At 34.4% G+C, this 25682-nt stretch overlaps 1 protein-coding gene across 2 annotated transcripts in view; it reads left to right on the top strand.

The window, feature by feature from the left end:
• LOC145666781 (deoxycytidylate deaminase-like) overlaps window positions 1-25682 on the top strand; it is a 149853-nt gene that overhangs the window by 93420 nt on the left and 30751 nt on the right. Inside the window, exon 3 of one of the 2 annotated variants that reach the window (XM_081734337.1) lies at window positions 15926-16984. The exons of the other annotated variant lie outside the window; for it this stretch is intronic. Coding sequence (XP_081590463.1) covers window positions 15926-16022 — 97 coding nt within the window. The 3' untranslated portion in view covers window positions 16023-16984. Of the gene's footprint in view, window positions 1-15925; window positions 16985-25682 lie in introns of those variants that run through there. 2 annotated transcript variants of the gene reach the window in all.

Here is a 25682-nt window from a genome sequence, read left to right on the forward strand (position 1 = left end):
CGAGATTAACATCAAAATGCACATTGCGTTTCTTACTCTTACTAGGAGTGTCATTGTCATTACCTGCTTTACGTTTGAAATTAAATGACTCTAAAGACACTAGAGGACTGTTTAATAACTTAGTTTTATCAGGCACTTCCAGCCGCATTAGGCGCTCAGCGAGCTCAGAAACAGAAGTGATTTCTACTTGACTCAAAGTAAACTGATACTCTGGAGGTAGGGTATCAATTAAATAATCCACTAATTCTATTTGTGACATGTTATTCTTAAGCATCCTTAAACCTTTAGAGAGTTTCCACACAAACTCAGAAGCTTTTCCGTGAATGCTGGGGTTATACTTGGTGGACAGCAAATATCTCCACTGAGCCCTACAAACTTTTGGATTGAGATACTGCGACAAGAAGAGACGTTTAAAGTCATGATATGAATGAATTTGATCTGAGACCTGTGAGATCCAACAAGCAGCAGAGTCTTTCATAGCTCTTATAGCAACTAACACTTGGTATTCAGGATCAAGATTCAACAACTTAAAATTCTGTTCTAATTGTTGCAAGAAATCAAGTGGGGAGATTTCCAACACATTACCTGTAAACTCAGGGAAATGACTCAAATCTGACAAACGTAACGATTTTAGACCATGACCATTATTATTGTTACCATTGATGCTAGACAGTGGACAACAGTTTGACAAGAAAGAGGGGACATCTGGCTCCAAAGTGGAAGTTCTTGGGTAGGCAGCGTCACCTCGACCAACACTAACCGATGAAATACAAGGCAAATCATTCCTATCTTTAGCATACTGAGAAGAAAACGGATTGAATAAGTTATTTCGCTCATAACTAGGAAAACCATCAGCTTTCCGACCGTTCAAACCTTTGTCATGACCAGGCTGGGAATGAGTGCAATAACTATGCGACATACCATGAGCAGAAGCAGTGGAAACACAACTAGCATTGTTAAAGAAATGCTGTACCTGGGACAGATTGACTTTGGCAGGGCGAAGACAAGAGGTAGTGGTTACTGAAGTAGTTCCAATCAAAGGACTAGAAACAACCACTGGAATTTCAGACTGACTACTGCTCTCACAAGTACTAGGATTAACAAGACCTAAAAATCTTTCAAAGTCTGTGAAGTGTCTACGCTCCACGTTAACAACATCAGAATTGAGCTGGTTACTTTGCTCTTCCACTTCTTCGTCATAATCTTGATCAAAAAGGCTATCGACCTTCTCCTTCAAGGCTTCAAGTTCGTCCCGTAGTCCTAAACAAGAGTTGCTGGTCTGGTGGATTTCTTTCACTTGGGTAGACAACGCTTCCAATTGACGCTTGCACATACTATTGTCTCTCAAGCAATTAAGCAGGGTTTCTTCCTGAGAGGCTAAATTTTCATTCACCACTTCCAACTGATGATTTAATTCCGCCGTATTATTTTCCAATTGGTTACTCAAGGCTGCTATACGAGCGTCCTGCTCTTTGATGTGACGATCCACGGTGTCCTTCAGTTCAGACATTTCTTTTCCCACACTAATTACAGTGGACTGGACTTGAGAGACTTCTCCTTTCAACTGGGACGTTTCATTAACTACGTCTGCCCTTAACTGCGTGGTCTCTTCAATCACCTTCGACTTCAGCTGCACGGCTTCTTCTGTCACAACCACTTTTATAGAATTTATTTGGGTGGTGAGCTGCGCTAGAAGCTCAGAAAAGTTAGAAGCAACACCAATTTCACTACTACTACTTCCACTTTGACACTTCTCTACCAGAGATCCAGTGTTTACTTCTTCTAATTCAATAGTATTATCTGCTAAATCAGGAGATTGTACCAAACATGAATTACAATCCCACAAAACATTGGGCTTGCCTTTCTCGGTAAAAGCTTCATCACTTAATCCTGAACACTGTTTACAGTACCAAGTATTACAGGATGTACACTCTAATAAAGTGCCCGAATGGCCACACTGACGGGTTTTCCTCTTAGACTTGTTCATTCTGGCACTAACAGTTTAACACATGTACTAAGATTAAAAGAATACACTGAAAAAATAGTTTATTCGACGTTAAACACTCAATTGACTTTTACTTCACTGATATATAATGCGGGTCCCCAACCCAATTCGACACTGTCAATAGAGAGCGCTGCACCTCACCTACGATGAAGGTTGACTTAAGACAGTAAGACTTTTTTTTTTTTTTAGGAAAATTCAAAGATGATGGTATCCATCTTCGGAAGCTAAGAACTATACAAAATATACAAGATACTGATAAACAAGATTACAATACGATGCCAACAAAATTCTATGTAGAGAAATAAAATAGAAATCACTAGAACACAAGAAAAATCAAAAGGTACCAGCTGATATCCTGGCGATCAGGTCGCCAAAAACAAACAAACCGCTGTAGCGCCCCAGAGGGCCCTAATCCCTGGCAGGCTACGGCTAAGTTTGATTGCTCAGTACCAGAGCACTGAGATGATAAGTATATGATAGGGGTCGCCACCTGTGATCTGCTCGGAACACAGGAAAGAAATAACAACCGATGCTAACACTGTATAAGATTGCGCTAAATCAATGCGTTAATAAAAGAACGAGAAAAAAAAAACTTTTAGTACAACGGTAAAACGAATCCAACATGTGCGAGACTGCCCCCTGTACACTCTACGAATGCACAGAACACAGCCCTTCCCTTGTGCTGTGATTTCCTTACCTATTTGAAGCTTATGAAAATGCCAAACCTGAAATACAAGGTTGCAGAGTTAATTTCGCAAAACATAACGCTTATGGTAGGGTGTTGCAACATTTTATTTGACTTAAAAACATTCACAGATTTAGAATACGGGATCTCACCAATCATTACACCAAAATCATACTGAAGTTACCATTGTGAATACTTTCTGAGATAACCCTGCAATGTTATACTTAGCGACTTGCCTAGTTACTTAATTGAATAAACTCACACCCATCATATCGCTATACTGTAATTGAAAATAATGATATGGGATTCGACACTCATATGAAACCAAAATATTAAAACATGTACCTATATATATATATAATTTTATAAACTTGCATAAAAAGTAATATGACACTAACAAATAATAGGATAAATGGCTCGAGCAAACGTAGATTTACTTACCACGACTAGTCGGGTTTACACTAATTATGTAATACTCAGAAGTATAATATGATGCCCTTACTAGTAACCACCATAGCAGTAAGGAACCCCAAAGAAACATCATGCTAGATAGGTTCTCGCTACATAGTATGTAAACATAGGACAAGTGACTCATCCCAAATGAATAAGGACATGAATGTAAATAAAAGGTGGACAAATTAGACAAGTGTAAATATTAGACATTATAAGTAAAACGGACAATGCATTGTTGAACGTCAGCGTTGATCAGGATGCTAGGTACAAGTGAGCATCATAATTATACAGACGTAATGCTCTGACTAACAAAAACCATGTAATCGTCAAGTAGTGGCGTATTTGGACAGAACTTAAAAGGAAACGACGGTAACGTGATCCATATAGACTGACAACAGTAAAAGTCACACCAGCTTTAAGTGGAGAAACAAAAGGACAACATATTGAATCAACTTGTGCTAGACGGCCAGGTGTCTCCTAAATACTGAAAGCACACTCCTGCTTCCGACAGTGATAAACTCAATACACAGCAGTTAACTAGACAATCATATAGGTAGTGGTGTTCCTATGGCTTACTTCAGCATTGATAAGTGCAAACAGACAATCGTCGAAATTACATTATTAAGACTGGCATCAGCGAATCCACATACGGGCGCTATGCAAAATACTATTCCAATGGATCAGCAACAGAAAAGATAATTCTGTACAAAGCAGAATTATGGTCAGCCTGCTACGAAGACAGGCACTCACAATACAGGGTACTTACCCTTCTGACAGGTGTAAACAAGCAGAGACTGCTATACCTTTCATAAATGCACTTGCACTATTAACGGAACACATTTCCAACTGGACACAAAAGAAATACACACTAACTGCTATTCAAAACGCATATGATGCACAGAGACTGAGACAGAATAACTGATCACTGTTGTGGAGAACTTCCCTTAAGCTATAACGTCTAGAAGATAGAACATGAGGAGAATTCTTCGTCTTGCACACAACTCGATCTGGGCAGGTGAAAGCTGGGGGGCACCGTCGCCAAAAGTAAACACACCGATCCTGATGCTAAAAATCCATGAAGTTCACTGGACAGTTTAACAGACAATGAAGATAAAGTATATATTATGAATATCAACGGAGATTTTGAATGATAAGTAGCACTATTATAACATCGTACTGAGAACATATTAATTGAACGCTTCGTAAAAGACACAAATAGTGTATTGATGAAACTTAAACGTGTAGATATTAACTCTTATGGATAGACACTTCAAATTGTAAGCGTATGTACAAGGTTCCATTCCAACCTCTTGGGAGAATACTGAATTCTTGACTTCTTAAATTGTCACTCGGGAGAACTGGATCACATAAGTCACCAGGTTACGTACGATTAAATGGCTGAACAACACAAGCAAAATTAGCAGGAACAAGTGATAAACCTGTATCCGTACTTGCCACTTGAATAAATCACAATGATGACAATGTTCTGGATTCCACTTCTGGAATGTCATATTTTCACTGGCAAATTTACCATAAACTCCTGATGCTTCCATATTACATAAAGGCATGGATATTCCTGAATAAGACTTATAGGGAAAGTACTTACTTCTGATGCGCTTCACGGACATGGCTAATGAGTTGGGGGCCCCGCTGCTAAAGATTTAGTTGTACATTGGATACATCATTTCTAACTGCAAGTAAAAATATGGCTCACTGGAAAACATGATGAGCAGTCTGCTCTGAAAATGTTATTCACTAGATGTTTGAGTATGCAGAAGTAACTGAACAGAGCCAACTTAAAACAATACACCTTCACAAAGATGGTTCACGTGACAGCCTGGGCTAATAAGCGAATCCCAACTACCTTCGGAATTTCATATTATGCTAAATAGTGGTACACTTGCCAAAACCTGTGTAAATGTTCCTTGAAGCATAAAGTGAAGCAAACAGCCTGTCAACCTTGACGATGGAGGCTGTAGATTAGAGATTTGACATAGTTCTTCAACGCGCACCAAATTAATCATGCCATGATGCCTTCTTCTTCGAATTCCAGTACCCGGAATCCCTTGCGCGAACCCGCGAACATGATGCTTCGGCAGGGTTGCCAGATACAAAAGGATTACAAGAGGTAAGTAATAACTTGTACTAACAATACAATTGTAGAATCATTTACAATGGGGCGTTACAAGGAAAAACTCGCGATCCACCAAGAAAAGACCCGCGACTCACCAATGGGTCTCGACCAACACTTTGGGAAACACTGTACTAGAATATAAGAAAAGAAAGATAAATTACATGATTTCTTTTGCAATTTTTAACTATATGTTCACCTTTTTAAGACGTTTCTAAAAGTTTAGATTTCTAGATCTTCCTTTCGTTCTCTTATGTGTGTTTTAACTCGGACACTCTAATTTCTATAGTTCCTTAGTGAAACACATAGATATTACAGATGTCGTATCTCTTTCTTTCTCTTGGCTTAACATAATGTGTTTAGATTAATTTTCTGACAAATAGGCTACAGCGGCAATTTTAATAAGCGAGACGTTATACCCTATCGGAGTTTGAAAAGAAAAGAATCATTAATAATAATAATAATAATAATAATAATAATAATAATGATTATTATTATTATTATTATTATTATTATTATTAATTATTATTATTATTATTATTATTATTATTATTATTATTATTATTATTATTTAGAAAAAGGAGAGAAACTGCTTTCCTCTGGTATCTATTCTTACCATTCATCTTGTTTGAACTTTAGAAGTAAGGTAATTTGGTAACTTTTTGTCATCCATTGCCCCCATGATGATAAAATCGTCATTCTTAACAATTTATTTTATTATCTTATTTGCAGTTTGCCACACTGATATACAGGGTGATTCTTTTTAGGGTTTACGTCTTCAATCAGCTATAATTCTTATCTTGGTTTATATGTCATTATATGCAAAACACTTTAAATTTTACAACGAGATACTTTGTATCGTTTAATAATTACCTGTACCTTGGGCAGAAAGTGCTCATACTCAAGCACTATACTTGATATAATGTTAATTTAAAAATAACAAAAGAAGTGTAATGCGCCGCTTTTATTGATCTGTACCTAGCGCATTACATTTTGAGAAAAAGTAGTGACATGTATTCCGTTCTGCACCATAAATATACATATAAAAAAGAATAATATTTTCGAATCGATAAGATACAAAGTGTGAAAGTGAGATTAAAAGTTTTGAAGATTACTGAGTGAATATATATAATAAAGGAAGTCCCTCATCGTTAAATGTGATTTTGAACTATTAAAAGCGATATCAGGTAATATAAATATATTTAGGAGTGAATTTTGTTAAGTATGGAAATAAAACAAACATGAAGTGCTAAAAAGGAATTTGTTTGGGGGAGACTTTTCTCTTCCCACATCTGTCTGCCAAATTCAAAATCATGGAATAATAAAATGTAACATACAGCTTTCAAAATCTTACGTTTTAATCAAATTTAGTCAACATGTTATATTTTGGTATTCTAAACAACCTCAACAAAATTCAGACATATACCGTACTGCTAAATGACCTAAATTTATAAACTTCAATTTGGATTTTAATGATGCTGTTTTATTTATGGTGCTTAGAATGTATTAAAATTTTATTGAGAATAATCCACAAATACATTATAGTACATACGCCGTCCTTGTCAGGAATATAAAGCAATGTGGCAGAAGTTTATTTAAACTAAGGAAGAAAGAATTAGTAACATATAAAAAAATGAGAAAAATAAGTATTTAAAGTTGATGTTATATATATATGATTAAAGAAGAGAGTTAATTATAAAGAATTATTTTAAAATAATGGAGAATATGTTAAATATATGTATTAGTGATGGTATTCGCCACTTAACTGCATATGATATTTACTTCGGCAGGACGCGATGTGAATGTATTTAAGTCAAAACTAGATACAATGCTAGATGTGGATTTGTAATATGATATGCTGCTACTATATTATTATGGTTAAACATAAAGCCTTCATTACAAAATTTATACATATAATCATAATGAAATAAAGTCTCTAAATGAAATTATTTAAATTTTGAGGTTGTTAAGATTATTCTTAGAAACTAACGTAGAGATATACGATATAATGGTATGTCAATGTTCTATTTTGTTACGTAGTAATTCTGATCGCATAAAACTTATCCTGCTGTTACCCCTCACATTACCTCTTGAACTTGGTTTTCATTCTGGTTGATTTTCCCGAACCTTGAACTTGGTTTTCATTCTGGTTGATTTTCCCGAACCATTTCATGTTTGGGTGGCGATTCCGATGTGCCGGGCCAAAGTCTTGGCTTAGTTCCTGGAAATACGTGGTAAGTGCGTTTTCATGGTATAGCTGAGCCTACGACAAAATTTTGCTTAGTTATAATTACTTTGAACTGTTATTTGTTGTTGTATCGCAGAGGATTGATGGGTACCTAATAACATCTTTATGCGTCGACGCACAACAAACCTGCTACGACAATACAATGCTGTTTATAGAGTTCTAACCAATTAAATACTAGCATTTTCGATTTGCAAATTTATTTTCATTTACAGTAAAACGGTTAACCACAGCCGCGATATAAATTGAGCACTACAAGTGTAAAAAATGGCGAACCCAGTCTACAGGATTTTAATTTACAACGTTGTGGGAAAGGAACAATGTGAAACTAACCTGTAGGAATTTTGTGAATATTTTATTATGAAAAAAATAATAAAAGGTGGTAGATAGAAGTGGGGAAGAAGATGAGGCTCTTCCGAACTGTAATTAAAGAAGAATAAAATAAATATGGAAGAAGAAATCAGAGAAATAAAAGATGTTATTGAAAGCGAAGAGAAGAAAAAGGAAAGGAAAATAATAAGGAAGAATACAGATGAAAAGAAGAAAAAAGAGAAGAAAATAGCAAAAAGTAAAATAGAAAACGTAAAAGATAAAGAAAACAGAAATTATAGGCACATAGAAGAAAAGAACGAAGAAAGAGAGAAGAAAGTGGTGAAAGATGTAACAAAACATGTAACGGAAAAGAAGAAATTAAAGAAAAGTAAAAGTGATACAGATGATAGGAAAAAGGAGAGAAAACATAAAAGTGAAAATAAGGAAGATACAAGAGAAAAGAAGGAAAGAAGACACGAAGGTCACAGTAGAAGTGAACCAAAGGAGAAAGACAATGGAAAACACAGACACAGACAGAAAGAAGAAAAGAAAAGTATAGAAGAGAAAGACCATGAGATTAAAAAGGAAAATAATAGAGATGGTAGAGGTAATGCACAAACAAAAGAAGCCGATCTTGGTACCGTAAAGATGATGTGTTGTCTTGCTGAAGAGAACACGCAAGTTCATACAGAAATAAAAATGTATATGGACCAAGCGTTTTCACAACTTGCGTCTCGATTACAAACGAAATGGGATAGTATCATAGATGATTTTAGAAACCATTTAAGGAAGGAGATTGCAGAGTTCGATCATAATGAAGTACAAACACAAGTGGTAGATAAAGTGGAACAACAAAGTAAAAATCAAATGGAAGCGCTTGAGTATCAGGAAGAATATATTGAAGATAGCAAAACTGGGAACGATACCAAACTAGTTAATGATTTGTTAGGAGATGATTGGGAGACTCCAGTAGCAAACCAATGTGTTGGAAAGGAAGAAAGGAAATGTGGAGAAAATATATGTGTCATGCCATTAGAAGAAGAACAAGTTATCAGTGTAAGCATTCAAAAGAGTTTATCAGAAGAGAAAGGCGAAAGTACTGGGAAATATAAAATAGAATATTACCATCAGAATTCCGGAAAATCCCTAAAGCTAAATAATCATATAAGAAAATTGTATTGTTCGGTATGTCATCGAAAGAGAAATGGTAGACATCAATGTATGAGGAGAAGAAATGATAAGAAAACCAAGAAGAAAAGGAAAAGGTTGACATATGGTAAGCGAATAGAAGAGTACCGAGTCAAATCGAAAGAAGGTGGAAGGAAATCAGACGTTCAATGTAAAGATGATACAAGACAGAGTAAGAAGTGTCTTTTACAGGAAATGGAAGGTATGAGTAACCCATCTGTGGCAATGTGCAATCCGTGCGGTCGAAAGAAAATTGAAGTGGAAAAAGACAGAAATGGAAGGATTCGAAATAAAAAGAAAGAAATAAAGAAATCAGGATTCGGAAACCAGAATAGAGAAACAAGACGAAACGAAAAGAAAGAAATTCGAAGTTGGAAATGGAGAAAGAAAAAGATGAAGTTAAGAAATAAAAGACCAAGTAAAATTAAAAAGAGAATTCACTTAGGAAGAAAGAAAATGAGAGGGAAGAAGATGAGAACAAACTGGAAGCATGAAAGGCATAAAAAGAAAGGAGAAATAAAAATCAAAAGAGGACACACCAACAGAGATGCCAGTAAACCATGGCGATTGGAAAGGTTGTCTGAATTTGTATTTGATACCGGTTGAATGATTTGGGAAGAACTTTATAAATTTTGAAGTTGTGTTGTGTTTGAGATGTGCCAAAGTTAATATTATTTCATTATTAATATCTTGGTGTTTAATTTTTGCAGTTATTATCTTATAATCGAAGTTGATAGTTCTACAAACTGTTATTGTTTATATGGAAAAGCAAACTATTCAGAAATGTACAATTGTGAATGTTAATTAACTGCAAGCCAAGCGAACTAGATAACTTTAAAAGTAATTTAAAATTAAATAGTCCTATGTACAACGGATTAGTCGAAAAGGTTTACGAACTTCTAAATTTTATTCAGAAGAAGACAAATGTGAATATTGAATTTCAGAAATTTTATCCAACGACAAAATTTTTTCAGACAAAGGGGAGTCTGTAATGCGCCGCTATTCTTAACCTTCGCCGTCGCATTACATATTTCGAAGTGTGGTGATAAGCTTTCCGGTCTGTAACATATGGTCTAAATTTAAAGAATGAAAACTTTTTCGAAGCGAAATATAAATAAATGAAAAAGATAGGTTGTTGATTTTAAAAGTGTCGATTTGATGTTGATATTTATAGTAAGTCCAGCAGAATATAAGCTACTTTATGTTTATTTAAAGATAACCGTAACAGGTAATATGTATATATTATTTAATTATTTTGTGGAAGAAATGTGGCAATACACTATGAAATTCTAACTGAAACTTAGGTCGGGAGAGACTTTCTTCCTCTCCCAATATTCTCTGCCACCATAAAATATGGAATTTGAAATATAAAATATACAGATATAATCAGACTGTTCAAAATTTCATGTGTATATCAAACTCTACAATTTTGGATCATAGATATGATAAATATACATTATAACGACAATAAAGTTATGGAAGATTAAAGTGGACGTTACAATCGGGAAATTACAGTTGGAAGTTATCAATTCAGTAATAAATTGAAGAAATCCATTTAATAATTTCATTAAAAGAATAAAACCATGGTCTTCTACACTAAGTAATATACATATAAGGTTCATTATCCACGTACGTTGTTTTGTTTCTGGAGATCTCAATTAGAATAATATTGTTTAAGAGGACTACGCTTTTTCTTTTCTATCGACAGTTTCAACTATAAATACTTTTTAAGAATTTTCTGTGTATAAACAGGAAGAAAATAAAAATCATACCATAAACTTTGAAGAGAAGACTAACTGTAAATAATAATTAGTACAGTAATAAAATTAGTAGTAAAGAATATGTGGATTATTTTAGATTACTACAGAAGAATGTTTTTAATATATGTAAAGAAATATACATTATTGTCTAATTCGTTGCTATGTAGTTGTTTATAGATACCTAATCAACATGTATGTTTGCAAGACAGTTTGAGTGAAAATACGTTAAAAGAGTATCAACTAATAAACCATTTAATACCGATCATCGACTTGTAATTTCGATAGAAAAGGTGAGAATAATAGTGTATATAATTATTGAAGATATTTTTATGTGTAAACAATTACTACCACTCAAGATTTACCTATATCATTAGCCGAACCAGGTTGACGACTACCTTTGGTGAGTCGTTGTAAAATTTTTGGTTTACCTCACCCGGGAACTTTGTAAATTCTTATCCTGAAGTATAAAGTAAGGGTGAATTTACTTCTGTAATAAGGTTCATGACTACGAACTTTACTATACTTCGAAGTGGTAAAATAATCACAAGAAAAATGATGATCGGTGAGGCAATGGAGAAAGAAACTGGTGACAGTGGTAACGAAGAACAAAATACAGCTCCTGTTGTACCCGAAATGTTATCGTTAGAAGACAAAATCTTAATGGCTTTACAGAGACAAGAACAACGATTGGAACAAAGTTTAGCCCAGATGTCGGAAAATTTAAAGCAGACTTCCAGTAAACAGTATGAGGAATTAAAACAGACGATGGAGCGGAAATCCGAAGATTCCAGTAAACAGTACGAGGAATTAAGTAAACGATTGGAGCAGACATCCGAAGAAACGAAACAATCTATTATCCAGGCGGTGAGTGACATTACATCACAGTTCGATGAAAAGCTAAGAAGAGTATCTGAAGATTGCCAGGATAATTACAACCATACAATTCAAGAAGTCAACTGTGTAAAAAAGGATTTGGAAGTAATAGAATCTTCTATACGGCAACAAAAGATTCAGGTCACGGATAATTCTACCAAAATACGTGCGAATACTCAGTTGATATCTGCCTTACAAGAGGAAATTCGGACGCTGCAGATTAAGGACAACGCATACCACAACAACATGGTTAATGAACGTTTGGAGTTCCCTTGTTCACAAGAGATAACCTCGCCTTCACCCGTAGCAGATCAATGTGGACCTTACGTTATCTCTTCTTCTGGTAATCCATCCGATGAAGACATTATTTTGGAAGAAATTCATCCAAGGAATACAGATGGGCGTAAAAGAGATGGTGGAACTACACATCATGCAGTAGGTAGGAATTGTCACTCAACACGAACACGGAAAGGTGAAAGAAAGGTAAAGTTAAGTGTAAAGATGAGTGAAATACGTGCTATGAGTAAGTTCAGTGGTAAATGTAACGAAAATGCTACCTCTTTCCTAGAAAAATTTCAGGATGAGTGCAATATAATGTGTATAGATAAATTGCAATATATGAAACTAATCCCTCTCTCCCACCATGTTCTTTATGGTTTAAAGCAGTACGAGATCACGTCAATACATATGATGAATTTAAAGCTGCGCTGATTGCAAATTACGAAAATGACTTTTTGCTTGCAAACAGAGATGCCACGATTAGAAATCAACCTTTCAATCCTCGTTTGCACAAATCTGTTGTTGATTTTGTTGTAAATACATATAACGAATTAAAAGTCGTAAATCCGTTGCAATCGGAATCTAGAGTAATTGCATCAATTCGAAATTTGCTACCGTTTAAACTACAACAGATCCTGTTTTCTACCCAGTGTATGAGTTTTAATCACTTATTAATGATTGTACAATGTTATGAAACTCAACACCACGCTCAGAATCATCAAGCAGGAGTAGGTAAAATTAAAAATAATTCAGATCACTTTGTACCTGTTCGTAATCTAAATATCCGTAATGCGAACGATACGGAACACAACCTAAATCGAGTGAATTTAAGCAATCCGAACGAGCAAAATAGGCAAAGATATGTTGGAAATCCACCTAACCTAATCAACCGTGGCAATCCTTATGTTAGACCATATAACCAAAATAGACACAAAAACAGTCGAAATACATGGCGAAATTCTAGAAATGTTATAAATCCTATGTATAGACATAATCGTAGTTCAAGAGATGTCACTTCGTATCAAAATCAAGATAATGACGCAATTCATGTACAAAATAATGCGGAACCTGATCAGGATTGTGCAGTACAATGTACTTTATTAGAATCATATGCAAGTACGAATGTAAACTGACTGCAGTTGATGAAGTAAGAGTTAAACCCATATCAGTTACTGATTCTTATGAATATGTTTGTGTAAAAATAGATTTATTTTCTTCCTTTTGTTCGTCTAAACGTAAGTTACGTTTAATTTTTGATTTTTACTTAATTTAATTTTCTTTAATTCTCATTAACAAATGATAATTTTCAAATGATTTTAATTTTCTCTTGTTAATGTGAAGAATTATAATTCGATTCATAATTGATTAAAAGCAAAGGTTATTTATATTATATGGATTTGTGTTGAGAATTTGTTGTCAAAGATTATGTTAAGAAGGTTCATTCTATTAAGCCATTTATCCGACGACTGTCTTTATGCGCTACTTTATATATTACCCGAATAAGATTCTTCTATATTCTGATGCCTTATGGATACAATGTATATTATGAAACGTCATCTAACGTAGTTATTATATAATGCGCCCTGGAAAGATCAAATATTATTTTTCTTAACATCACCGTTTTAATAATGATTGAAAATGCTAATCATTGTGATTTATGTTTTTAAAAGGTAATTTGCCTCTTACGATTTTGACTGCGCACCCTTCAGTAATTATATTATTAAGCGACGACGTTTTTGTAATATAAGATAAATGATAATGGAATAAAAGATTTATTATAAATGTATTTATATATATGAAGCTTGATGAAGATATATATATATATACGAGGGGCGATCAAAATGTAAAGGACATAAGTAATGTAACATCATTATTGTAAGCGGACCAGTGGTTCTTAAATATAAAAGCTAAGCTCGCTTGAAACTTTTATATTCAGTCCCATCGTCGGGCGACATTTTTATACAACGAGATACTTTGTATCGTTTAATAATTACCTGTACCTTGGGCAGAAAGTGCTCATACTCAAGCACTATACTTGATATAATGTTAATTTAAAAATAGCAAAAGAAGAATGTTTTTAATATATGTAAAGAAATATACATTATTGTCTAATTCGTTGCTATGTAGTTGTTTATAGATACCTAATCAACATGTATGTTTGCAAGACAGTTTGAGTGAAAATACGTTAAAAGAGTATCAACTAACATTAATAAACCATTTAATACCGATCATCGACTTGTAATTTCGATAGAAAAGGTGAGAATAATAGTGTATATAATTATTGAAGATATTTTTATGTGTAAACAATTACTACCACTCAAGATTTACTTATATCATTAGCCGAACCAGGTTGACGACTACCTTTGGTGAGTCGTTGTAATTTTTGTGACAAATCCATTATGGCTCAATGTGTGCACCTGCGGTCATCCTGGACACATCGCAACGAAAGTCGGTTTCCTGCCAAATAGTAGCCAGCATTCCGTAGGTACCGTCCGCGATGGTTGTTGTAATGCGATGTTTCAGTTCCATTATCAGGCAGGGGAGGGGTGTACGCATTATCTTTCACAAACCCTCGCAGATAGAAGTCATGTGGCGTGTAATCTGGAGATCATGGCGGACAGGCAGTTGGTCCACCACGACCTATCCACTTATCTGGGAAACGCTGATCAAGAAATTTCCTTACGTCTATCAGATAGTGCGTCAGAGCGTCATCTTGTTGCCACCATAAGCGGCTATCGTGGTCATCTTCATTTAACTGTGAAACAAGGAAGTTCTGGAGCATATCAAGATAGGTGATGCCGGTGATAGTGCTCTCAGTCAGCAAAGAAGAATGGTCCATATACCTGTGCTCTGGAAACAGCACAAAACACATTCACTTTGGGGCTGTAACGAACCAGTTCCACGTACGCATATGGTTTTTCCATGTTTGTGTGTTGATACGGCCGGAAAGGTGAAAAGTTGATTTGTCACTGAATACCACATTGTTCAAGAATGACTCATCACCACTACTGCGATCCAACATGGCAACATATAATTCATGTCGGGTATGGTTATCGCTTCACTCAGTGCTTGAACTAAGGACAGTTTATATGCCTTCGTGGACAAACAATCTACGCAATACACGGCAAATAGTGGTCTGAGCGATAACAATTTCTTGTGGTGCAAGTCGTGTAGATTTTCGAAACTGCGAACATAATTCTCCCTAACTGCTTCCACTACATCGTCAATCACGGGTGAGCGCCCTGGAGCCTTTGTCTGTCGCACAGAACAACCTATTTCAGCAAATGTCTGGTGTCATTTGTACACTGTTAGTCTGCTGGATGGTTCCTTGCCGTATTGTGTGTGAAACTTACGTTGTACATTCGTTGCTAACTCCGTTTCTTCAAACCAAAACACGCACTTAGCTATTTCTGCGCAGTGAAAGTCTCCATTTTCAACGACTGACCGGTGGCGTTGCGTGTGGTCAGCTCCGCAACTACTCACTACTTCAGTCAAACTTAAAGTGTTTTGCAGTATAATGACATATAAACCAAGTCTATATGTGGTTTCAATAAAGAATTATAATTGATTGGAGTTTAAAACCCTATAAAGAATCACCCTGTATTTGTAAGAAAATTGAGATTTGGTCCAACCTTTCTAATTTTCAACCACCCCAACAATCCTGCTTTTGGGTTGCCTACTATTGCAGGAAAGGGAGAATTGCAGATCGGAATGCTCTTTCGGAGTCATGTATATAAAATACTACTGTAAAATACTGTATAAAAATTTCCCGTTGATGGTGTTTCATTTGCAGTTACTGTTTTCATTCTTCTTCTACATTTATAAATTCATACGATTGCTATCATCCTACTGAATTTTTTAAAGATACAATGATTCTTAATACGTAAGTATGTGTGTATTCTATAGTAGTTACTCAATACTCACTCTTTTCTTTAGCTTTATCATTTCTTTATGTTTGAGCCCCTGATAGTTTTATTTTTGTCTTCTTTTTCAGCGAGTTTGAGACAAAGCTGGAAGAGGTAACAATTTACTTTAAAGAAAAAGATCGGGCTGATATGGGAAAACCTGGAGACTCGAGGGCCAAAAAATAAAAAGAAAATAAATAAAAACGGTTTTGAAAACTTCAGTTGTGCAGCACAGTTATTGCGAAATGTTAATTGTTCATCATTCCCAAAGTTTCATGGTCCATCTTATCTGATAGATTAGTGCAATAGTTTGTAATACTGACGTGTGTTCGAAATTTTAATTAGAAGTGACTTCGAATAGCTCTTCATGACAGTTATTAAAGATTACGTTAAGTATAAAAGGGCTTGAAACTTATATATATTTCGTTTTCTGTTAAAATAAAACTGATTTTTATTGTAACTCCGTCACAATGACAGCATATAATGTCTTGTGTTATATTTTATCACTGATAAAAGGAAGGGAAGAAAACACAACAGCTAAAGAAAACAAAAAAAAAACAGAAAATTGAGCCGCGAAAGTCTGACCTGGACCTGGGTTTGTTATCCAAAGCAGAGAGCAATAAATGTGATACCAAACTCTATACCATTCGTCTGTTTGGATCCGTTGAACTGCTTTCTATTTTCCAGCAGACATTTTAGTGGTTCGTTCAAAAAAACATGATGGTGGACAATAGCCTATCTATATGTTTCCATGGATAGATGTAGTATAAATACTTAAGTATTTTAAATTGTAATCACCATTCCAGTAAGTTTGCTGTATAAATTAAAGTAGAAATGTGATGTACTCTTTGGGCTATTAGTTTCCTATTATAATACAGTGTTTTGGAAGAAGATGATTTTAATTTTTAAAATGATTACGAAATGCAAGCCTGTATACATCTTTGTTACTTAGTTCTGTTCTTTCTATCCAGTGAAAATTCTTGTCCAAAATTAATCATCTGTCATTGGTGGCTCTTCAAGGAAGTTACAACTGAAAAAATAAACTTGTATCGCTTCAAATTACTTACTTAAGTTCTAATTCTTAAATAAACACACTGCTGAACAAGGCTGCATTTATTTAATATAAAAACACATTTACATGTGACGTTTCGATCTTCTAGCCAAGATCCAAACGTCTTCTAGCCTGATGGTGTACGTCTGATGTGGATCTTGGCTAGAAGATCGAAACATCAGATGTAAATGTGTTTTTATATTAAATAAATGCAGTCTTGTTCAGCAGTGTGTTTATTTTTCAGATTTTATTTGCAAGACGTATGACTATGATTGTGTGTCAGTTCTAATTCTTGTATGTACAAAAATTACTATGTATAGCACCTTCGTGACTATATGGTTAGCGTATGTGCCTTTGGCGCAGAGATTGAGGTTCGATTACTGGTGGGAGCTCATTTGTAGTTCAGTCCCATTTTAAGCTGCAGCTCCACGTCTCATACAGCCTCGCCCCTAAAGAGTCGATGAACTCCAATCAATCAGAAATTAGTACAGAGGTAAATTTTACTTAGTTTGAAGCAATAAAAGCATAATTTTTATCGATATGACTTGCCTGTACCATATCTTAAATGCAAAGAAAGATTAAGAGATATACAAATTCTATGTTGTTTCTATGACATATTTTTTTATAAATTGGTTCCTAGACATTTTAAAAGTTAGTTGAGAAACTTAGAGTTGTTAGTTGTGATTTAAATGAAAACAAAACCTTGAAACCTTAAGCATTAGTACAGTGCTGTGTTCATACGCGTAAATTTAAACCTTTCAGACTAAGAACTCATCCCTACTTCATTCGTTATAATTCGTTAATACACTGTGAAAGCCTTGTAAACAGATAGGATCATTAAGAAGAAGTTAAATAACAGGTATGAATGCCTTGAGTTGTAGTGATGTAATCATAGCGACGTAAGACAGATTAGTTGTTGCTTAATATAAACAAATTATCTTAATGTTAATTGTTTCTTATATAACAGGCACTTTATTAACAGGTATGGGTAGGAGAAATTTCTTAGGTGTGTTTTATAACCAAATCAAAAAGTATGTCCAAGTCAACCAAATCAACTTGCCTGTGTCAATAGTTCAAGACAAAATACTCTATTGATTTTGATTGTACTTATTTCCAAGCACGGTGTTAAAATGTAAGATACTGAATGTATACGAATATATACGAATATATATATATATATATATATATATATATATATATATATATATATATATATATATATATATATATTGTAAATAGAAATTTTGTTAAAAAATGTCAAATACACTAGTCATGACGTGTATGTAAATTCATATGTAGAGTTTCGGAAAATTTTACTAAATTTCAAAATAAACACAATGTAGTAAACATGGTTGGTAATATTTTTCTTGAGGCATTACTGAGGAACAATTTATCTTTCAAGAAATTATAACTTCAAAACAAACCATGTTAAACATTGATAAACGTTTCCCAAAATGTCTAAAAATCTTATTCCTTAGATGAAGAGAAGGAAACGAAATGCGTTAAAAGATATTCCACGAAGTACTTGTATCAAATCATACTTTCCACGGATCTTTTTTTATGTGATTGTACGTATGGCGCTTAAACTCCAAATTTTTAACTACGCTTCATAGAAAGGAACGTTACATTCAACCTCGATGAATTAATGTCTGTGATGCTTAAATTGTGGAGATTCACTAATTTATTACAGTTTATCTAGAATTAAATCATTTCATGCTACTGTCATCAATTAAATGAACATGTTTAGACATTATTGATTTATGATTAAGTTCGATTGAAAGGTATAAAGTTTGGAGCAAATGTTAGGAATATAGGAACATGAGTCACATAGACAAACGTAAGGGAAAAAGGTATATTTCGGTCAGTTCAGAAGATAAGTCTTCATATGTAGGACAACGTTTCCTTACAGAAGCGGCAAAATTAGTTTACAAAAAGAGTATACAGAGAGAACTTGATAAAAAATAGTTAATACTTTGTCAATAAAATGTACTTTTCGAAATGCCTCTGATGGGTGAGTTAGTATACAACTTTCCGAAGGAAATGGGTGCTCATTTTCTTTTGAATGTGACTGCACATTTGTTTGTTTTGAAGTTTTATTTTTTAAGACGTCTCCAAAGATATTTTTGACTTCTACTGTTCTTCTATTTGGAATAACCTACGAAAGTTTTGATCATGTTACATAAATCATAATGTGTTGTATAAATCTATTAGTTCTGTTTCTTACATGATCGTGACGTTTCATTAGCTGTAAACTGTGATTGGCTGGTCATTGATGTTAATTTTATATGCTTCATGTGTTTTGGATATTGAAAGATGGTTATATAGGCTATGACTATGCGGCTCCTGCACATTTTGCTTAAATTGATTTCCATTAGTATAATTCAAACTTTTTTATAAGAAAAAGGGTCATATATCCTCCAATGTAATTTTTAAAGACTTCTACTGTAAGTGCAATTTACATGTCACTGCTATTTGATGTATTGGGGTGTGTAAGTAGATATTTGCTGTATGTGTTGTCACAATAAAAAATGCGTTTTTCATGAGATAGTTTCTTTTGCCCCTTACTATGAGATTGAAATCAGTATGCGTATCTTTCTACTACCTCGCGATGTAATTGAATGTTTTAAAGGTTTTTAAGGCCCAATCCCTAACCAAATGAATAAACGTATTATATTTCTCTTTGTAGTTCACACGAGACACTATAGAAATATCGTAAAACTTAATAAACATATGTTCGAATCTTCGTCGTGCTTTGATTTTATTTTTATCGTTGATCAGGTAGGAATACAGCAAAGAGAAAAAATTATTACAATTAAATGTAACTCGACATTCTGCAATTTTTTATTTATTTATTTATTTATTTATTTGGTCAAGCGAAGTAGATGAAGTAGAATAAAGACCGTTCTAGATTTTACAACAGTGGAGTACCGATTATCCGAGTTTAATTAACCAAGGTTCCGTGTTATGCGAGCTTAATCCTCTAAAAAAAATAAATAAAAATAAAAACTAGTCTGATTACAACGATAGACTGTAGACTTTTGTCTCGGCAGCAAAGCAAAAATGAAATTGGCATAAGGGTAACGACCCCGACCGACGTTGCAACATTAAGCGAGCGAGCTTTAATTGTTTCTCGTCTTTAGTTTCAGTTTTCGCATCGAAGTCACAAGAGAAGTACTTTGTCTAACAACAGAACAGTGTGAGCAGCGGTGCGTGATATTTCGAGTTCTCATGACTGCTTGTAGGAATGGCTGGAAAAAGAAAACGTGTTTATCGCTAGAAGATAAGCATACTGCTATTAAACGATTAGATCGTGGCGAAAGTATCAAAAAGGTGGCAAGTGATTTAGGTGTTGGCGAACTGACCGTTGGTGACAGGAGAAGGAAGAAAGCGGAAATTGGAAAATAGATGACTCAATGTGCAAATGTCTGTAAAGGCTCGTACAGGCTTATACTGTATGAATGTTTTTAATTTTACAGGAAAACGATTTGAACTTGTGACATATACTCATTTCATTTTCAACATAGTGTTGCGAAAGTTTGTACCAAGAAAGCTTTGACCTTAGTGCTTCTGAAGATAGCATTATAGATTGACCACGTTGTACTTTTGGCGGGAAAAATGAGCATCAATATGTTACGCTCTTTCGCCGCTTTGTTTCTAAAGAAAAAGTTTAAGTTACTCCCTTGAGAAATTAAAAATAAGATATAGCAATATTGTTAAGCGTTCAAGAATGCACTGATGACCAGGAATGAAGTTGAGCCGGGGCCTAGGCTAGGCGAGCCCTAGTACTTTTCTTACTGCCAGGGCAGCGCCCCGGTACGTTTTCAGGTACTGATGTACCGTTCTGAATATTTCTTTGCGAGAAAATTTGTGTTTTTCATGTTCCGTGGTTTGAACTCAGGAAGTCTGGAAGTGCTACAGTGTGTGTGGCCATTATTATTATTATTATTATTATTAGTAGTAGTAGTAGTAGTAGTAGTAGTAGTAGTAGTAGTAGTAGTAGTAGTAGCAGTAGTAGTATAAATAATAATAATAATAATAATAATAATAATAATAATAATAATACGCTCGGTTGGGCGCCCCAGTACTTTCGTAATCATCATTGCCGTACATCATTGCTGATGATACTCCAATGTGTTTGTAATTGTAGCCAGGAAGTAGTAGGCTCTAAAATGTCCCTGATATGCGTGAGTGTGCTGTTTCTTTTGAAAGAAACAAATTAAATTATCAGTAAGAATGTTTTCTTCTCACAGTTATATTTTAAATAAATCATTTTGTAGTATTATACTCGTATCTTGAACTCAGTGAGAATCAGTGTCGTATTTACGATTTTGTGTCGGGGAGGCTTTGCTAACTTTCGTGGGGGATTTGCCTGGAAATTTGAAAATTCTGGAAGATATTTAATTTACTTTACTATAGTAAGATTTTTGGGAGGGTTAAGCCGGGAAGCCCCCTCAAATACGCCACTGGTGAGAATATATCTAGCTATTTGTTAGCAATTGGTGTTAAAAAAGAAGAATGCTGTATGACAAACTAAGACTCCTACAGAAAAATATTGTTTTTAATGCAACTTAAACTAATGCTGCACTTTGCAATTCCTAACAATACCAAGTGTAATATGGTGTCCATTATTTTTTGCAAAATTTAAATCATATTTTTTATATACCTAGCAAAACAAGGAACTGTTTTATATTCAGTACACTATTATTCACCAAAGTAAATGTTATAGAAACCAATGATCATAGCATGAACTAACTTCACGTTAGAACATGTCATAGGCTCTTAAAAATAGAAAAGTAGAATCTCTAACGCTCTCATATTCCACTTAAAATTCGCCCGTAGTGCAAGTGAGCATTCGAATGTAAGAGACAATGCCATCGTTTTCTCAAAATAAACCCTTTGATTATGATCTACCGTTATTATTCTCAGCGCCTCACTTAATTCTTGGACTCGATCGAAACATTGCAAAGCACGACTGAAGAAAGGCCACGAGCAAATTTTCTTATCGTTTTAATAATATAATATGTGATATGTTCGACTTTCTTTCCTTTTTCTTTTCTTTTCTTTCTAGAAAGAAGTTATGCCAGTTTACTTATTCACAAATAAAAATTGCAAAGGAACTTATCTATGGGCGAATAGCTACATGTTAGTTACGCCTTTTCGCAGATGTTTTTAGACGCTTAATTTCAAGACAGGCTACGCCATTTGCAGAGAGCTCATATCTCCATTCATATAAGGAATTCAGCTCTGAAAGTTTTATGGTTAATAGGGCAGGTTAAATAAGCATGCATAATAATCATAACTCAAAATCACAATTTTGCGAGTTACGCCCTACGTGCCCTTACTGACGATGTGACTGGAGATGAAAAAGCAACGAAGAAAAGAAAGACAATGAGCGCGATTATGAACAGACATCAGAAGCATTGTTTTTGTGATTTCAGAAGTTGAGAAAGAAGGGTAGTACACTTTCGGGTCCAATGCTGCAAGCTAAGGCTTTGGAATTTTTCAAGTGTTGCAAAGACAGAGAAGAGGAAGTTAGTGCAAGCACAGATTGGCTTGATCATTGGAAAAAGCGATACGGCGTTCGACAACTGAACATTCCAGGGGAGATTTTGTCAGCTAACGCAGATGGAGAGAGTTCTTTTCTTAACAGATTGGACAATATACTGTATTTAAGGAAAACGAACTGTGCCCTCAGCAAATTTATAACTGTGACGAAACAGGACTGAATTTTAAAATGTTGCCCAGAAAGACACTAGCATCAAAGCAAGAACAATTGGCTCCTGACTATAAATGCAGTAAAGAAAAGGTGGCGGTTTTGACATATGCAAATCAATTTCGTGATAATAAACTTAAGCTTTTACTGATAGGGAAAGCACAAAAACCAAGAGTATTTAAAAACATGAATGTAGAAAATCTTCCTGTCAAGTACAGATACCAAAAAGGTGCGTGGATGGATTCAACAGCCGTGGTTCCACGAAGAGTTTGTGCCAAGTGTTAAAACATTTTCTGATGAAAATAATCTACCTCACAAAGCGGTGACAATGCTCCATGTCACCCCGCTGAATGTCACTTGATAAATGGAGAAATCTGGGCTGCTTCTTTTACCCCCAAACCTATCGTCCCTGATTTACCATGTGGATCATTGGGTTTTAGAAAATCTAAAACGAGACTACCGACGCAGATTTTTTAACACTTATTGGAAGATCTAGAAAATAACAAAACAGTTGTCGAAAGCCTAAAAGAGGTTAATCTTAAAGATGTCATTTACTGGCTAGCAGAATCTTGGGACGATGTGAAAGAAAACCTGGAAACATATTTCGCCAAGTAATGAAAGTACCAGGATGGGACAAACTTAAGAATCTTCAAATGAAGCAGAATTAGTAGGTCTCTTAAACAGGCTACTGGTTACAGAGGCAGTAACAAATGAAGATGTGAGTGATTGGATGCGAGATGATGAACGGTATGAACTATCTGATGAGGCCATTCTAAATTTAGTCACAGAAGGTAAGAGTTCGGATGAAGATGATAATGAAATTGTAAATGTTGAAAGAATTAGTCACGCGGATGGTTTGAGCGTGATACAGAAGGCACTGCTCTACGTCGAACAGCAAAACGACACGGCACCAGCATAATAAAGCAGAAGCTATGGAAGATTTTTTTAATGTGTATGCTAAACACTTTATTCGTATTGTGTTTTGTATTATGCTTTACTTCTAAGTATCAATATCAAATCTTCATTTTGTTTACTATGTTATGGCTAATTCCTTACATACTTACATAGTAATAAAGAGAAATAATCAATAAACAACAATAATATATACTGTAAAAAGTTATCTATCTATTCATCCGTGTTAACCGAGGTTTTGCTTATCCGAGATAGATCTGGTTCACATTAGCTCGGATAACCGGCGGCTTAACAAAAACTATGAGTAGGTTTACAGATGAAATATAAATTAAATTCTCTTCAATTCTAGTTCATAATCAGCTATGGTCAACGTGATTTCAGTTGTTTTTGTGAGTGATCAGTATATTGCACTCCGTCATGTTTATTTCTGGAACTAAACATAACTAAAATCTTTTGTCCTTTAGATATAAAATACTTATCTTTAGTTCTTCACAAAACAGAGAACCAACTTCAAAATGTCGCTATGCCATTACATTTAGTTACATAAATAAATGAAACAAAATGAATACATTTATACTTGAAACTGTCGAAAATAACGTGACAAATATTATGAACAATTCTCTAATAAATTAAACAATGGCTTATAATAAAATAAACTGCAATGAAGTGCAATGTACTGCAAGTTAGCAAAAATATTTGCCTTATATGCTGAAGCACAAGTTTCTTTAATAGATAGGGACACTTCTCCTTAAAATATATAACGAATTTGATTCTCGATGGAATCTGAAATATGTTAAGAACTTTAAATCTTGAAGAACTCAACACAAGTTCTACATTCCATGGTTATAACATTGTCGTTACAAACTGACTAAACTAGTGAAAAATCCACAGAGTGGCTCACAGAACTGGCTCCTGTTTCCCTATTTGTAGTAAACCAACATAACTAATTACAAGATTACTATATGTTGGATTTTAGGTCAAAAGAAATTTGTCTCCTTTGCATATATTTCAGGAAGAATAAATAACGATAATATTAACGTATGCCAACTTATTGGATCAAAATCCGGGCGTCGACATACACAATTTATATTCACACATAGCTCATGTAATAATAACCATGTTAGCATGGGGGCAATTTAGGGTGCATTCTCATAACGAAACTTAACCATTTAATTCTAGGTAGAGCGGTGAAGTTGTTAAGTTGGATAGTTTTGATTGCATAAATAAAACTAGAGATATCAGATCAGATAATTACCCAAAAGTAGTGCTGTGGTCTTATGACAAAATCAATAACTGTCATATTAAATTAGAAGCTAGATTTTGATGTGAATGAAATTGGTAATGAAGTCGAATAATGGAAGTGTGTTATCGATTTATAACTCACCAAGATTTTGATCGATGAATATTTAAAAGGTCGAACCTTCTTCTGTGATGGCCACTCCAAAACTCTCTCGAGTTCACTACTCTTTTTGTCCACCTACCTTTTCTTCCTAGTTTTTGGTAGCGTCTTTCTTCCGCTTACAATTACATTTTCAAGAATTTCCTCATGACTCGAAGTAGGAAGTGTTTGTTATTGACTTGACACATTGCTGCATAACACAAGTTACATTTCCTATTAAAAAGAAAGTTTTATCTAGACATAGTTTTGAGTTGTTGCGAGACTTCCTTAATTGCTCTAAAAATGTGAACGGCCTAACATCACCAGATTGCGAATTGAGTTTTTATTTCTATTTAAAATATGAAAATTTACAAAATATTAATATCAAACTTAATAAAATATTATTTGCCCTTTACCAATTCGCTTCAGTCATATTACATTCCTCCCCGCTTGGTTATTCGGCATTTCGATGTAAATATAAGAAATCAAACCATAAAATAAATTGAATATATGTATAAAAAATTTCGTTAATATAAAATCAGTTTGTAGCAAGCTGAAATGAATGAGTGATAAAACACTGCTTAGTCCAAGATAATCATAAAAAAATAAAAAATGAATTACGGTCACAAGAATATGCTTACGTCCTTGTAGTGTCACAGGTAAAGAAAATCTCCACACAACAAAACAGAAATATAGATAAATTTTAGATTGTTTGTGTTTTGTGACGGAGTGAATTATGTGTGTTTCAAGATATATACGCTGATATATTGGTAAGTACGTCTTATATCGTCA

This window comes from Thermobia domestica, chromosome 12 (assembly GCF_964235325.1).
Source record: "Thermobia domestica chromosome 12, izTheDome1.hap1.1, whole genome shotgun sequence".
NCBI lineage: Eukaryota > Metazoa > Arthropoda > Insecta > Zygentoma > Lepismatidae > Thermobia > Thermobia domestica.